Source organism: Coregonus lavaretus (genome assembly GCF_964263955.1).
Source record: "Coregonus lavaretus genome assembly, chromosome: 11".
Lineage (NCBI taxonomy): Eukaryota > Metazoa > Chordata > Actinopteri > Salmoniformes > Salmonidae > Coregonus > Coregonus lavaretus.
In genome coordinates, this window is record NC_139998.1 from 34,347,989 (window position 1) to 34,362,680 (window position 14,692).

General features: G+C 46.6%; 1 protein-coding gene across 2 annotated transcripts in view; it reads right to left on the reverse strand.

Annotated features, from left to right (window-relative positions):
* edc4 (enhancer of mRNA decapping 4) overlaps window positions 1-14,692 on the reverse strand; it is a 52,652-nt gene that overhangs the window by 21,602 nt on the left and 16,358 nt on the right. The window contains exons 5-22 of one of the 2 annotated variants that reach the window (XM_084171898.1): window positions 11,466-11,652; window positions 9,364-9,511; window positions 9,113-9,217; window positions 8,886-8,995; window positions 8,654-8,737; window positions 8,278-8,373; window positions 8,065-8,164; window positions 7,774-7,954; window positions 7,582-7,648; window positions 7,351-7,442; window positions 7,040-7,230; window positions 6,842-6,921; window positions 6,600-6,735; window positions 5,810-6,321; window positions 5,570-5,671; window positions 5,165-5,308; window positions 4,991-5,066; window positions 20-203 (exon numbers count right to left, since the gene is read on the reverse strand). In XM_084171898.1, coding sequence (XP_084028024.1) covers window positions 20-203; window positions 4,991-5,066; window positions 5,165-5,308; window positions 5,570-5,671; window positions 5,810-6,321; window positions 6,600-6,735; window positions 6,842-6,921; window positions 7,040-7,230; window positions 7,351-7,442; window positions 7,582-7,648; window positions 7,774-7,954; window positions 8,065-8,164; window positions 8,278-8,373; window positions 8,654-8,737; window positions 8,886-8,995; window positions 9,113-9,217; window positions 9,364-9,511; window positions 11,466-11,652 — 2,595 coding nt within the window. Of the gene's footprint in view, window positions 1-19; window positions 204-4,990; window positions 5,067-5,164; window positions 5,309-5,569; window positions 5,672-5,809; window positions 6,322-6,599; window positions 6,736-6,841; window positions 6,922-7,039; window positions 7,231-7,350; window positions 7,443-7,581; window positions 7,649-7,773; window positions 7,955-8,064; window positions 8,165-8,277; window positions 8,374-8,653; window positions 8,762-8,885; window positions 8,996-9,112; window positions 9,218-9,363; window positions 9,512-11,465; window positions 11,653-14,692 lie in introns of both variants that reach the window. The other variant, XM_084171897.1, reaches the window with a different exon arrangement.

A 14,692-nucleotide genomic window follows, 5' to 3' on the forward strand; every position in this document is an offset into this window, starting at 1 on the left:
GTCCCAGTTGTAAGGATACGTTCGTGCTCCTGCTGGCTGACCATGACGTGCTCTACATGGGCTATGACAGAGCTCTGCACAGCGTCCATGTGGCCCGTCACTCTCTGCAGCAGCTCCAGCTGACTCTGACGGAGATCCGCTAGTTCCCTCTGCTGGTTACGCAGCAGCATCAGCAGCTCTTCCTGCATCTCAGGGTTCATCTGCTACAGGTCAGATCAGATCACAGAGAGGGATGTTCAGAAGACCATGGTGTCTAAGCAAACCAGGTATACTGTATAATCTAATTATCAGGGAACAAATGGTATTGCTGAAAATTGATGTATAATGGAAACATCCTGATGACAGTATCATAATCACAACTTAAAGATAAAAAGTAACGGTGAATCATATCGTGGAGCCATGTTCTCTAATAACACGTGACTGCTTTATGCCTCTCTCCCATGTCAATTATGCCTTGCCTATTGCTGTTTGGGTTAGTTCTTATTATACAATTTCAATGTAGAACCCCTAGTCCCTCTCAAACTGTCTCATATAGTTCCTTTGTTCCTCCCCCCATACACGCCGAGACCGGCTCAATCGATGCCTCCAATGACGCTATCTCTTTCATTGTTACCCAACACTTAGGATTACCTGAACTGTACTCATATCCTTCCATATCCTTTTCTGTACATAATGCCCTGAATCTATTCTACAACGCCCGGAAATCTGCCCCCTTTATTCTATGTACCCAACGCACTAGAAGACCAGTTCTTAAAGCCTTTAGTCGTATCCTTATTCTAGTCCTCCTCTGTTCCTCTGGTGATGTAGAGGCTAACCCAGGCCCTGCAGCCCCCAGTATCACTCCTACTCCCCAGGAGCTATCATTTGTTGACTTCTGTAACCGTAAAAGTCTTGGTTTTCTGCACATAAATATCAGAAGCCTCCTTCCTAAATTTGAGTTACAGTGATCCCTCGCCACTTCGCGGTTCACTTATCGCGGATTCGCTATTTCGCGGATTTTCATAATGCATTTTTTTTTTTTTTGGTGCATTGTGCTCTGCATTCTGATTCGCTAAAAACTCACTCCCGCTTCTTGTATCAAAACATGCTACGAATTGTGCTATCATTTTGTCGTCTCGTGCAGTTATGTGTACGTACATAAAACAGCTTGGCAAATTTACATTAAGTTGGCCAAATTATCTTGTAATTTCGAACATCTCCTAAACCCATAATGTCGACGAAACGGCCTGGACCGACAAAAGCACCTGCGGATGGGCCCAAACGGCGGAAGATGCTACCTATCTCAGATAAAGTTAAACTTCTGGACATGCTAAGGGAAGGTAAATGACAAAGCCACAAAGCGACGATGAAAGAGAAGAGGGAGAAGAGGACAAGAGAGATGAGGAGGAAGGACTAACGCTTGGTCGCTTAGCAACCATGGTGCGAATGGCCACTGAACTTAAGCGAGTAGCTGAGGAATGGGACCCTTTGATGAGCCGTTCATTACAGTTCTCCAACGTAATCGATGGTGGCATGTCGGTGTACAAGGATCTTTTTGCAAAGAAGAAAAAAGAGCGACAACAGCTGCCTATCACTATGTTCTTCTCCCGAACAAACACACCTGCACCGCGGGCTTCAGAAGAAGAGAACACTGCAGAGCGCAGTCAGGATGCAGCGGCCCAGTCTGAAGAGCAGTGAAACGGCCTACACGTGAGTCACTGTATTTGTATACATGTAATAGTTGCTAATTGTAAAAAAAAAAAGTTTTCTATTTCGCGGATTTCACTTATCGCGGGTCATTTTCGGAACGTAACCCCCGCGATAAACGAGGGATTACTGTATTCACTGCGTTAGCACACTCCGCCAACCCTGATGTTCTAGCAGTGTCTGAATCCTGGCTTAGGAAGGCCACCAAAAATTCTGAAATGTCCATCCCCAACTATAACATTTTCCGTCTAGATAGAACTGCCAAAGGGGGTGGAGTTGCAATCTACTGTAGAGATAGCCTGCAGAGCTCCATCATACTATCCAGGTCTGTGCCCAAACAGTTTGAGCTTTTACTTCTGAAAATCCACCTTTCCAGAAATAAATCTCTCACTGTTGCCGCTTGCTACAGACCCCCCTCAGCCCCCAGCTGTGCCCTGGACACCATATGTGAATTGATTGCCCCCCATCTATCCTCAGAGTTCGTACTGCTTGGTGACCTAAATTGGGATATGCTTAATACCCCAGCCATCCTACAATCCAAGCTAGATGCCCTCAACCTCACGCAAATTATCAACGAACCTACCAGGTACAACCCTAAATCCGTAAACATGGGTACCCTCATAGATATCATCCTGACTAACTTACCCTCTAAATACACCTCCGCTGTCTTCAACCAGGATCTCAGCGATCACTGCCTTATTGCCTGCGTCCGTAACGGGTCCGCGGTCAAACGACCACCCCTCATCACTGTCAAACGCTCCCAAAAACACTTCAGCGAGCAGGCCTTCCTAATTGACCTGGCCCAGGTATCCTGGATGGATATAGATCTCATTCAGTCAGTAGAGGATGCCTGGTTGTTCTTTAAAAGTAATTTCCTCTCAATCTTAAATAGACATGCCCCATTAAAAAAATACAGAACTAAGAACAGATATAGCCCCTGGTTCTCCTCAGACTTGACTGCCCTTGACCAGCACAAAAACATCCTGTGGCGTACTGCATTAGCATCAAATAGCCCCCGTGATATGCAACTTTTCAGGGAAGTTAGGAACCAATATACACAAGCAGTTAGGAAAGCAAAGGCTAACTTTTTCAAACAGAAATTTGCATCCTGTAGCACTAACTCCAAAAAGTTTTGGGACACTGTAAAGTCCATGGAAAATAAGAGTACTTCCTCCCAGCTGCCCACTGCACTGAGGCTAGGAAACACTATCACCACCGATAAATCTACAATAATCGAGAATTTCAACAAGCATTTTGCTACGGCTGGCCATGCTTTCCACCTGGCTACCACTACCCCGGCCACCAGCTCTGCACCCTCCGCTGCAACTTGCCCATGCCCCCCCCCGCTTCTCCTTCACACAAATCCAGACAGCTGATGTTCTAAAAGAGCTGCAAAATCTGGACCCCTACAAATCATCTGGACTAGACAATCTGGACCCTTTCTTTCTAAAACTAGCCGCCGAAATTGTCGCAACCCCTATTACTAGCCTGTTCAACCTCTCTTTCGTAACGTCTGAGATCCCCAGAGATTGGAAAGCTGCCGCGGTCATCCCCCTCTTCAAAGGGGGTGACACTCTAGACCCAAACTGTTACAGACCCATATCCATCCTGCCCTGCCTTTCAAAAGTTTTTGAAAGCCAAGTCAACAAACAAATCACCAACCATTTCGAATCCCACCGTACCTTCTCCGCTATGCAATCCGGTTTCCGAGCTGGTCATGGGTGCAGTTCAGCCACGCTCAAGGTCCTAAATGATATTATAACCGCGATCGATAATAGACAGTACTGTGCAGCCGTTTTCATTGACCTGGCCAAGGCTTTCGACTCTGTCAACCACCGCATTCTTATTGGCAGACTAAATAGCCTTGGTTTCCCAAATGACTGCCTCGCCTGGTTCACCAACTACTTCTCAGATAGAGTTCAATGTGTCAAATCGGAGGGCCTGTTGTCTGGACCTATGGCAGTCTATGGGGGTGCCACAGGGTTCAATTCTTGGGCCAACTCTTTTCTCTGTGTATATCAATGACGTCGCTCTTGCTGCTGGTGACTCTCAGATCCACCTCTACGCAGACGACACCATTTTTGTATACATCTGGCCCTTCATTGGACACTGTGTTAACAAACCTCCAAACGAGCTTCAATTCCATACAACACTCCTTCAGTAGCCTCCAACTGCTCTTAAACACTAGTAAAACAAAATGCATGCTCTTCAACCGAACGCTGCTTGCACCCGCCCACCCGACTAGAATCACTACTCTAGACGGGTCTGACCTAGAGTACGTGGACAACTACAAATATCTAGGTGTCTGGTTAGACTGTAAACTCTCCTTCCAGACTCACATTAAGAATCTCCAATCCAAAGTTAAATCTAGAATCGGTTTCCTATTTCGCAACAAAGCCTCCTTCACTCATGCTGCCAAACATGCCCTCGTAAAAAACTGACTATCCTACCGATCCTCGACTTCGGCGATGTCATTTACAAAATAGCCTCCAACACTCTACTCAGCAAATTGGATGTTGTCTATCACAGTGCCATCCGTTTTGTCTCCAAAGCCCCATATAATACCCACCACTGTGACCTGTACGCTCTTGTTGGCTGGTCCTCACTACATATTCGTCGCCAAACCCACTGGCTCCAGGCCATCTATAAATCACTGCTAGGCAAATCCCCGCCTTATCTTAGCTCATTGGTCACCATAGCAACACCCACCCGTAGTCTGCGCTCCAGCGGGTATATCTCACTGGTCATCCCCAAAGCCAACACCTCCTTTGGCCGCAATTCCTTCCAGTTCTCTGCTGCCAATGACTGGAACAAATTGCAAAAATCTCTGAAGCTGGAGACACTTATCTCCCTCACTAACTTTAAGCATCAGTTGTCAGAGCACCTTACCGATCACTGCACCTGTACACAGCCCATCTGAAATTAGCCCGCCCAACTACCTCATCCCTATATTGTTATTTATTTTGCTCATCTGTACCCCAGTATCTCTATTTGCACATCATCTCTTGCACATCATTCCAGTGTTAATACTAAATTGTAATTATTTTGCACTATAGCCTATTTTATTGCCTTACCTCCATAACTTGCTAAATTTGCACACTGTATTTTAATTGTATTTCTGTTGTATATTTTTTTTTTGATTTTTGTTTTACCCCATATGTAACTCTGTGTTGTTGTTTTTATCGCACTGCTTTGCTTTATCTTGGCCAGGTCGCAGTTGTAAATGAGAACTTGTTCTCAACTGGTTTACCTGGTTAAATAAAGGTGAAATAAAATAAAATAAAATAAAATAAAAATCACTTACTTGATGTTGATGATTATGATGCTCAGGCTGCCTGGACTGAGAGGCATGAGAAACATGAGAGGCATGAGATGCATCCCTAAAAAGAGAGAAGGCAAAGAGGCCATTAGACATGGAAGTAAGACATTAGACAGAGAATGTTTACCATGACAGTTACCACAGAATGTTATCACCCACCCATCATCTTTTTTACTCTTCCTCTTGAGTTTAGGGGAGCCTCTGGGAGAACTCTTCCACTCCTTCACTGGCAGTCTTTGAGACGACCTGGCTCCACAGTTCCCTGAGGACGACGCTAGACTGGCTCCCTCATCGTCATGGTCACTGTGTGACAGGAAAACAAAGCAAGAGGAGGAGTATAAGTGCCCACAGTAGCCGGTGATAAGCAAGACTAAGGCATGGGTACAAAAAACCCTACAGATCATAACAGGTTTAGGATGATCTAAATAAGAATCAAGATTACCTTTCAATGGAAACTTTAACCAAGCAAGCATTGACTTCCAAAACACAGCAAATACTTCATCCCTCCAGGACCAGGGTTATTGACAACTACAGGGAAATTCCAGAGATGTGTGACTATTTTACCTCTGTTCTGCACTGGCGTCCTGACTGTCATTCTGGGTTAAGTGGTAGGTGCGTCTGTGGTATGGAGAGGACATGTGTCTGTCCTTCATTTCCTCCCTCGAGCTAAGAGCAACAAAGAGATCCCATTTAAAACTCAGACCTAAAAAGCAGATCTGTGTGTGCTCTTGAGGTTGCATGCATAGGTAAAGACACTATGCCTATGTCAGAGTGCGTGTGTGTCTGTGTGTGTGTGTGTCTTACCAGTCTCCTAGGCCGTTGTCCCGCAGGCTGTTGCGCGTTTCCCGTGTGATGTCGGGAGCTGCAGGCCAGGGGTGGCTTGTATTGTTGTCTGAGCAGGAGGCAGCGGCGGCTGCAGCAGCATTCTCCTGTGACAGGGCGTTCTCCAGTAGTGAAGGAGTGTTACTGAGCCTCTGCTCCGCCTCCACTGCTCCTACTCCAGCACCCAGCTCCAGGGGCAGGTGGCCTGAGTTGTTCCGGTTCCGTGGTGAGAGGAGGTGAAGGGCTGAGGCTGCAGAAGCCATGCTGTCTGTGTGGTGGGCTGGGAGAGGGTCTCGGGATTCAGCTCCAGACACAACCCCCAGGCCTCTCTGCAGCGTCTCAGAGGCGATCTCAGGGATGTCCTGGGACATGGCCGTGGAGGCAGATGAGATGACGTCTGGAGAGCGGGCCAGGGTGGGAGAGGCCTGCTGAATCAGCATAGGCTCAATGACCTGTGGGTCCAGCGAGAGGGGCGGGTTTGGAGAGGGAAGCACCTGTAGAGGGCGGAGGGGGTAGGTGAGGGGGAACATGAGCGTATGAGGAGTGGTCTCTTGTAGAAGAGGATACATCTTTATGAGACAGCAGGGAAGACCAAAATGGAACAAGGAGTAAGGATGATGTCACATACGATGGAGTGGGACGAGAGGTCTTGTAAGTTGACAAACATTACTTTGGCCCCTCAGTCTCTCCAATTGTGGCACACATTCTGCATTCTAACCGTGTGTAATGACTGCGCTGTGAGTGCTAGCATCCATGCAAGTGTGTGGCCTACCGGCATGTTGTCCCCAAGGCCTGAGATGAGAATGGAGCTGGCCCTGGGGCTGCTGGTGCTCGCACTGAGAGTCAGACTGCTACTGCTGCTGCTCTCCACAGACATCTTGAGGTTCTGGTTCAGCTCCTCTCCTCCCCTGCAGACATTGACATCACTAGAGTCAGGTATATAAAAGCACAATCTTTCCTTGTTCAGTCAATTATGAATTCCTCTCCTCTTATGCACACTTCAAGTTGACCTACCTGGCCCCACTGTCAGAGTTGCTGGTCATGGCTGTCACTATTGTCAGGCTGCTGGCACTGCTGCCTGGGGAGGCTGGGACCTGGGAGAGAAGGGCAGAAAAAAAATTAAAAGCACAATCAAGATCCAGGAGTAATATTCCTCTCTTGGATATTTGCTAGCATTTTGATGGAATAGTGAGCATTTGGAACAGGACATACTGAAGCACTGGGGGTCATAAAGGCGTCAGGGGTCATGAGCTTGGGCATAGTGGTGGCGCCAGTGGGGGACATGAAGTCAGCGGGAGCAGGAAGGGCAGGAATCTTGCGGAGATCATTTTGGGAGCCGCATCCGGACTCCTTGTCAGAGCTCAAACATTCCACGCTCATGTCTGTCAAGTGATCCGAAAACCCTAGAAAAGCACAAAGACGGATTAATCCATGAAAATCTGTGATAATGTTTCTAAAATCTCTCTTAAAACTGAGCAAAGGATCATTTTGGTTTATGACGACCAACGGTTTTCTTAACTCACCAAAGCCATCGTTTGAGTCTGAGTGAGGCAGAAACAAGGAAGAGCCAGACCCAAGGTTTGGCTGGAACCAGATCTGCACGTCTTGAAGGGACCTGTGGACAGAAGAATACATCAAAACACTCCTATGGGTGTATGAAATGGGATACTAAAAACTGATTATATGGTCACATAATTTCAACGCAGACCTCTGTGTAAATATGGTAATAATTGGACCTGAATGAGAACACTCACTTTGTGTGGACACAGTATAGCTTGATTTGGATCCCAGCTCTGGATTCCATTGGGCCCTGGTTACCCTCTAGAGATAACAGGAAGAAAAAGCCATTATAAAACAAAATTATACCCATGATAATACAGGGTCAGACCAGCCCATCATTATATCAGGTAGTAGTGGTAATGTGGATACAAGAAGGTGAAGCCAACCTGCAGTCATATTCTCGCTCTCCTCATCTGGGAGGAGGACCTCTGTGTGGCGCAGGCGGCTGCGGCTGACGTCCTGAACACCAAAGCTGAGCACAGGGTGTGTGAGCAGGAACTCGGACACGGCTGTGAAGCTGGCATGGCCCTTCTCCTGGTCCTGCAACAACTCCATCACATACAACACCTAGAGGGACAACACAAAACAGGGTTCATCACTCATCATCCTGATATCCAAAAGGATTACAGTCGGTAGATAGATCACAGTGAAACAGCAAGACACAATGTTATTCTGACCTTTCTCTGTACGTCGCTGAGGATAAGGCATTCTGCAGAGAGGTCCAGGCTGGCCTTCAGACTGGGCAGGACTGAGGAGTTGAACGGGTCTGGAGAGAACCTGGAGGACATGTACATAGGCTCTCGTTAAAACAGGTCCAGTAAAAGAGGTATGAATGAGACAACTTGCAAAGCATGAAAGAGCAGTGAAAAACACAAGTAAAACAGTTAGACCTGATAGTCTGCAGGCAGGTCCATGACACTGTGCACCACATCTTCAGCTCCTGGTTCTGATCAGCTCCAGTAATCAGAAAGCGCCAGAATGGAACACTAGAAAGGCAGAAGGGGGGGGGGGGGGTCTAATCAATCTCTCACGGGTGCTTAAGAGAAGATTGCACTGATTGCATTGGGTAATGCTGTAAAGATGGCACCTATCCATGCGTCTATGTAATCCTGTGTAACGCAAAATGTTTAGTTTTTTTTTTATTGATCAGATTACATTTTAAAATCGGTGATAAACAGAACCGCCCAAATGTCACATTCCCTAAATACTCCCAACACCTGTTCAGCTAAAGACGTACAGCAGCAGAAGGGAACAGTAGGGACTTACTCTGGGTCCTGTTTCTTGTGGTTGTCACAGAACAGCAGGCAGGAGAGGGGGTTCCCATTGTGGGGCTGCCACTCATGCAGACATCTGTGAAAGAAGCCGGGGAGAGGACTTCACAAAGGAAAGTAAAAGTAACCATAGAGATACAGATGGAAAGGAATTACAAGAAATACCTGGAATTTTCAAGAATACAATTTTATAGAATAAAATAGAGTAATATTGAGTAAAGATCTACCTTGGCTGGTCCTGTCCTTCAATGTAGATTTGCCAGAACTTTACATATCCATCATGACTGGCTGTGGCCAAGACTGTGCCATCCGGAGACAGGGCACCTTCACTTATACGCTGGAGAAAAACAAAAACACCCCAAACTCAATTTCCACACAAAAAATCAACCTGTAAATAAGTGCTTTCCATACTGGAAACAGACAATGTGATTACTAAATGACTTAAATGCTCTACCTCTGTATGTCCTTTTATGGTTATAACCCCATCCTTCAGGTCAGTGGCATCTACTGGCCAGGTGCTATTGTTGCTGCGGAGGATCTCCAGATCCCACACCTCAGCCTGGGGAGAAAAGACAAGACAATCAGCAAAGGGGAGGGAGTGAAATAAAAAGATGAAGAAAATAGTACAAAGGGACGAGGAGGTAGAGTTTGTCTGAGATATGGGTAAATAAATAAGTCTGATTGTGTCCAATAGGGCATACATACCCTGTCTTCATGCAGCAGGGCCAGGGTCTGGCTGGCATCCTCCGGGTTCTCTTCATTGTCCTCTAGGATGAAGGGACACCAGATCAACCTCCTATTGGAGTTCAGAGGCGTGTCTTCTGGCCTCCGGACGTGGACAACCACTTGATCCCTGACAAGCATGTGGGTTAAGGTGTGTAACACCACAGCTGTACACCACAGGAGGTTGGTGGCACCTTAATTGGGGAGGACGGGCTCGTGGTAATGGCTGGAGCGGAATTCGTGTAATGGTATCAAATACATCCAACACATGGTTTCCATGCATTTGATGACATTCCATTCGCTCCCTTCCAGCCATTATTATGAGCCGTCCTCCCCTCAGCAGCCTCCACTGCTGTACACACATCACAATGTACTTTTAAAAGGTCAAAACAAGGTAGATGTACAGTTGAAGTCGGAAATCTACGTACACCTTAGCCAAATACATTTCAACTCAGTTTTTCACAATTCCTGACATTTAATCCAAGTACAAATTCCCTGTCTTAGGTCAGTTAGGATCACCACTTTATGTGAAATGTCAGAATAATAGTAGAGAGTGATTTATTTCAGCATTTCTTTCTTTCATCACATTCCCAGTGGGTCAGAAGTTTACATACACTCAATTAGTATTTGGTAGCATTGCCTTTAAATTGTTTAATTTGGGTCAAACGTTTCAGGTAGCCTTCCACAAGCTTCCCACAATAAGTTGGGTGAATTTTGGCCCATTCCTCCTGACAGAGCTGGGTGCAACTGAGTCAGGTTTGTAGGCCTCGCACACGCCTTTTCAGTTCTGCCCACAGATTTTCTATAGGATTGAGGTCAGGGCTTTGTGATGGCCACTCCAATACATTGACTTTGTTGTCCTTAAGCCATTTTGCCACAACTTTTGAAGTATGCTTGGGGTCATTGTCCATTTGGAAGACCCATTTGCGACTAAGCTTTAACTTCCTGACTAATGTCTTGAGATGTTGCTTCAATATATCCACATAATTTTCCTTCCTCACGATGCCATCTATTTTGTGAAGTGCACCAGTCCCTCCTGCAACAAAGCACCCCCACAGCATGATGCTGCCACCCCCGTGCTTCACGGTTGGGATGGTGTTCTTCGGCTTGCAAGCTACCCCCTTTTCCCTCCAAACATAACAATGGTCATTATGGCCAAACAGTTCTATTTTTGTTTCATCAGACCAGAGGACATTTCTCCAAAAAGTATGATCTTTGTCCCCATGTGCAGTTGCAAACCGTAGTCTGGCTTTTTTTAATGGCGGTTTTGGAGCAGTGGCTTCTTCCTTGCTGAGCAGCCTTTCAGGTTATGTCGATATAGGACTCGTTTTACTGTGGATATAGATACTTTTGTACCCGTTTCCTCCTTCACAAGGTTCTGGGATTGATTTGCACTTTTCGCACCAAAGTACGTTCATCTCTAGGAGACAGAACGCGTCTCCTTCCTGAGCGGTATGATGGCTGCGTGGTCCCATGGTGTTTATACTTGCATACTATTGTTTGTACAGATGAACATGGTACCTTCAGGCGTTTGGAAATTGCTCCCAAGGATGAACCAGACTTGTGGAGGTCTACAAATTGTTTTCTTTGGTCTTGGCTGATTTCTTTGGATTTTCCCATGATGTCAAGCAAAGAGGCACTAAGTTTGAAGGTAGGCCTTGAAATACATCCAAAGATACACCTCCAATTGACTCAAACGATGTCAATTAGCCTATCAGAAGCTCCTAAAGCCATGACATCATTTTCTGGAATTTTCCAAGCTGTTTAAAGGCACAGTCAACTAAGTGTATGTAAACTTCTGACCCACTGGAATTGTGAAAGTGAATTGTAAGTGAAATAATCTGTCTGTAAACAATTGTTGGAAAAATGACTCGTGTCATGCACAAAGTAGATGTCCTAACAGACTTGCCAAAACTATAGTTTGTTAACAAGAAATGTGTGGAGTGGTTGAAAAACAAGTTTAAATGACTCCAACCTAAGTGTATGTAAACTTCCGACTTCAACTGTATAGTGTTACATGAAGCAGTAAGGGACCAACTGAAGTGTAATTCTTGTGCAGAATGTAGGTAGAATGAAGAGGATACTGGATCTTGCTGCTGTGGCAGGTGAGCTGCCAGATGACCAGGTTGCCGGCCTCGTCAACACATCCCAGCAGGGTGGAGTCCAAATGAGCGAAGGCCAGGTCTGTGACTGCACCAGTGAAGCCCTTCAGCAGGGTGCGCTCTGCGGAGCCCAGGCTCAACACACGGATCATGGCCTGGTTGTTTGCGCCTGCACACAAGTACAAAACATGAGTTTGCAAGCCAACTTCTGTCACATTCTGAATCAAATCTGGATCTTTTGGTTTTACATGGAAAGCTTAAGCAGCGTTAAATACCCAGTGCTCGACTTGGACAGGAGCTTACCAGAGCGGTGTACCGCCACCTCAAAATGTTTTACTGCTTGAGCTCATGCACCGCTTATAAAATATTAGCTCAAAAGTATTGTGGAGCTCCTGCATCTAAATATAAAAAACTGTACCGGCATCCAAAATGAGTACTGGCACCCATTTCAATCCAAGTCAAGCACTGTAAATATCAAGGGTCCAAGTTATAGTGGAGTAGTTGGGAAAAGCAACTAATATTGGTTCAGTGTCTATTATGTTTTACCACAGATTCCTCAATAACTTCATGTTGTTTGTAATTCTGTCACCACTATGAAGTTGATTAAATGCTTTGATGACAGGCAGAGGGAAATCAAGAGTCCATACAAATTAATAGATCACAGTCTTGGCAGTCACACTAGGGTTGGGCAATATTACGATAGCATCGTCTATAGAAGATGATTGACAGCCATTGTCGATGGTGATGACATCGTGATGTGACCGACAATGGTTTGACTGGCGCCACCAAAGCAAAATGACAAGTCAATCTCGCTCTCTCTCAGATACTCCTCAACTATCTTGTCTACATGTAAAAGTAACCTATAATCCCTTCTCTCTCTCTCCATTCTATGAATATGACTGAAGGCTACGCTTCATCGTTTTATGCATGCTTTCTCACGATGAAACAATGAATGTAACAGAATTCCATCTCAAAAAGTTATTTTAATAGCCTAAAAATTTAAGGTAGCCAGAGGATTAATAATGAGAGAACGTAACGTTATGACTGTAACTACTGTTCCCTGAAGGAAGGAAAAAAGGTACAACAAGCTACGGTGAGTCGCACTCTCGTGACTTCTGTTGAAAGATCTACAATCACACCTGACAAGCCCAATGAAATATGTGCTTTGCTGGAAGCCCCGCCATCCACAGAAGACAAGCTTGAAGCTTGGATTAATTTCTTAAATTGAATACCGCTCTTCACCGAGCCCAGGAACAGGCGACGCGGGGCCAAACCGGTGTTGTACCTTATTTCCCTCCTTAAGGGAACAGAAGTTATAGTCAGACATTACATCAACTTCGGTACAACATACTATGCGGGGAATATGATCACGCCCCAAGCCGACCCCAACAGATACTAAATGAAAACAGCCCATGGTAGACCACCAAGACCTGACCCCGCCAAATGTGGCAGTCTGGGTACTGCGCACACGGCGCGCTGCCTAGTGACTTTCCCCTGTCCCAGCCGTAAGCACCCTGTGGGCTACACTGGTAGCAGTGACATCCTAGCAATAAAACCTCACAAAAGTGTGTGGTGACGCCCAACTCGCCGCAGCACAAATCTATCCTATAGTCAACCCTTTAAACAAAGCCCAAGAGGCGGTGATAAAGGGAAATAGCTCAAAAGCTAAGGACCTGTAGGACATAGCCATTACTTTCGGGGCGGTGGCCGCATTTGGATGCAACGTCACCTTACAGTCGCCTGGGGCGAATAGGATACCAGATAACACGCAGGTCCCCAACACGTTTAGCCGAGGCCAAAGTCATGAGCAGGGAGGTTTTGTAGAGGAGGATCTTCAGATCCAGCAATTCCAGATGCTCAAGGGGGCCACACACAGTGCCTTCAAACCAGCTCCAAGCCCATGTGTGCGCAATAGGTATGGAGACCTGTCCGAGACAACGTACACCTTTCAAGAACCTCATAACCAGGGTGTGGGCCCCCGGGTGAGGCTCCGTGAATTCCCACATGACACGCTGAGATTGCGGCCATGTATACTTTTAACCTAGAGAATGCCCGCCCCTGCTCGAAAAGTATTGTAGGAACATAAGGATGTCCCTCACATAGCACTGACAAGGATGAAGTCCTTTATCTTGGCACCAGAGTTAAAACGCTTGCCACTTAACTGCATACAGCCCTCTCGTGGAAGGCGCCCTTGGAGACTGAATGGTAGCAATAACATTCAGAGGTAAAACTATCAGATTGGCCCACTCAAGGGCCAGGCACATAGGAACCAAAATCTCTGGCCTCGCTTGCCAAACCTGCCTGTGCGTCTGGGACAACAGGTCCCTGCGCAATGTGATTTGCAACGTGTCCCCGCCTAAAAGGCAGATGATCTCCACGAAACAAGGCTGCCTAGGCCAACGGGGAGCCACAAGAATCAATGATAAGCCATGGGCTGAATCAGAACCACCGGCGGAATCGTGTAAAGGAGGGTCCGATGCCACTGGTGCGCCAGTGTCCTTTCCCAACGAGGCACTTGGCTACCTCATTGAGAAAAATAGACAACACTGCGTGTATTCTCGCGATGTGTAAAGATCTACGTCGGCCCTGCAGAAAATGTCCCATACCTGGGAGACCACCCAGAGGTGTAGCCTCCACTCCTGAGAGAGAGGGTTCCACCTGGATAAAAGATCACCAGTTGAGATCACCTTGCGGGATACAAGTCTGCCCATGGGAGCCCCCTGACAATAGCAGAGGGTCCCACCACTGGGCCATGGCCTGTGGGCGACAGGGACACCTGAAGCGACCGGCTTAGGCTGCGAGATGCATCCAGGTTGAGTGGCTAGCACTCAGCGTTGGAAAGGCCGCATCAACAATAGCCCTACGGGAACGACTTCCATCACAGAAGTCATCATCCCCAGTAAGGCACTGGCGAAAACGGACTGTGTGATACTGCCAAAATTTGACTAAGCAGAGCCGGAACAAGGAAACCCCTCCGTTGGGATAGAAAAGCGTGATACGTGAGTGAGCTCATGACCCAGAAATGGCACACGCTGAGATGGAGTCAGACATATTTTTCTGATTTCTTAAATAGCCTAGAAACAGACTACGGGACAGTAGCATTGATGTGTGGAACACTTCTTGCCCCCTAGACTCCGCCGCCACAAGCCAATTGGCTGTAAAAGCCAGCGGCTCGTGAGCATTCAGAGTTCGTAGACTGAGGTGCTTGC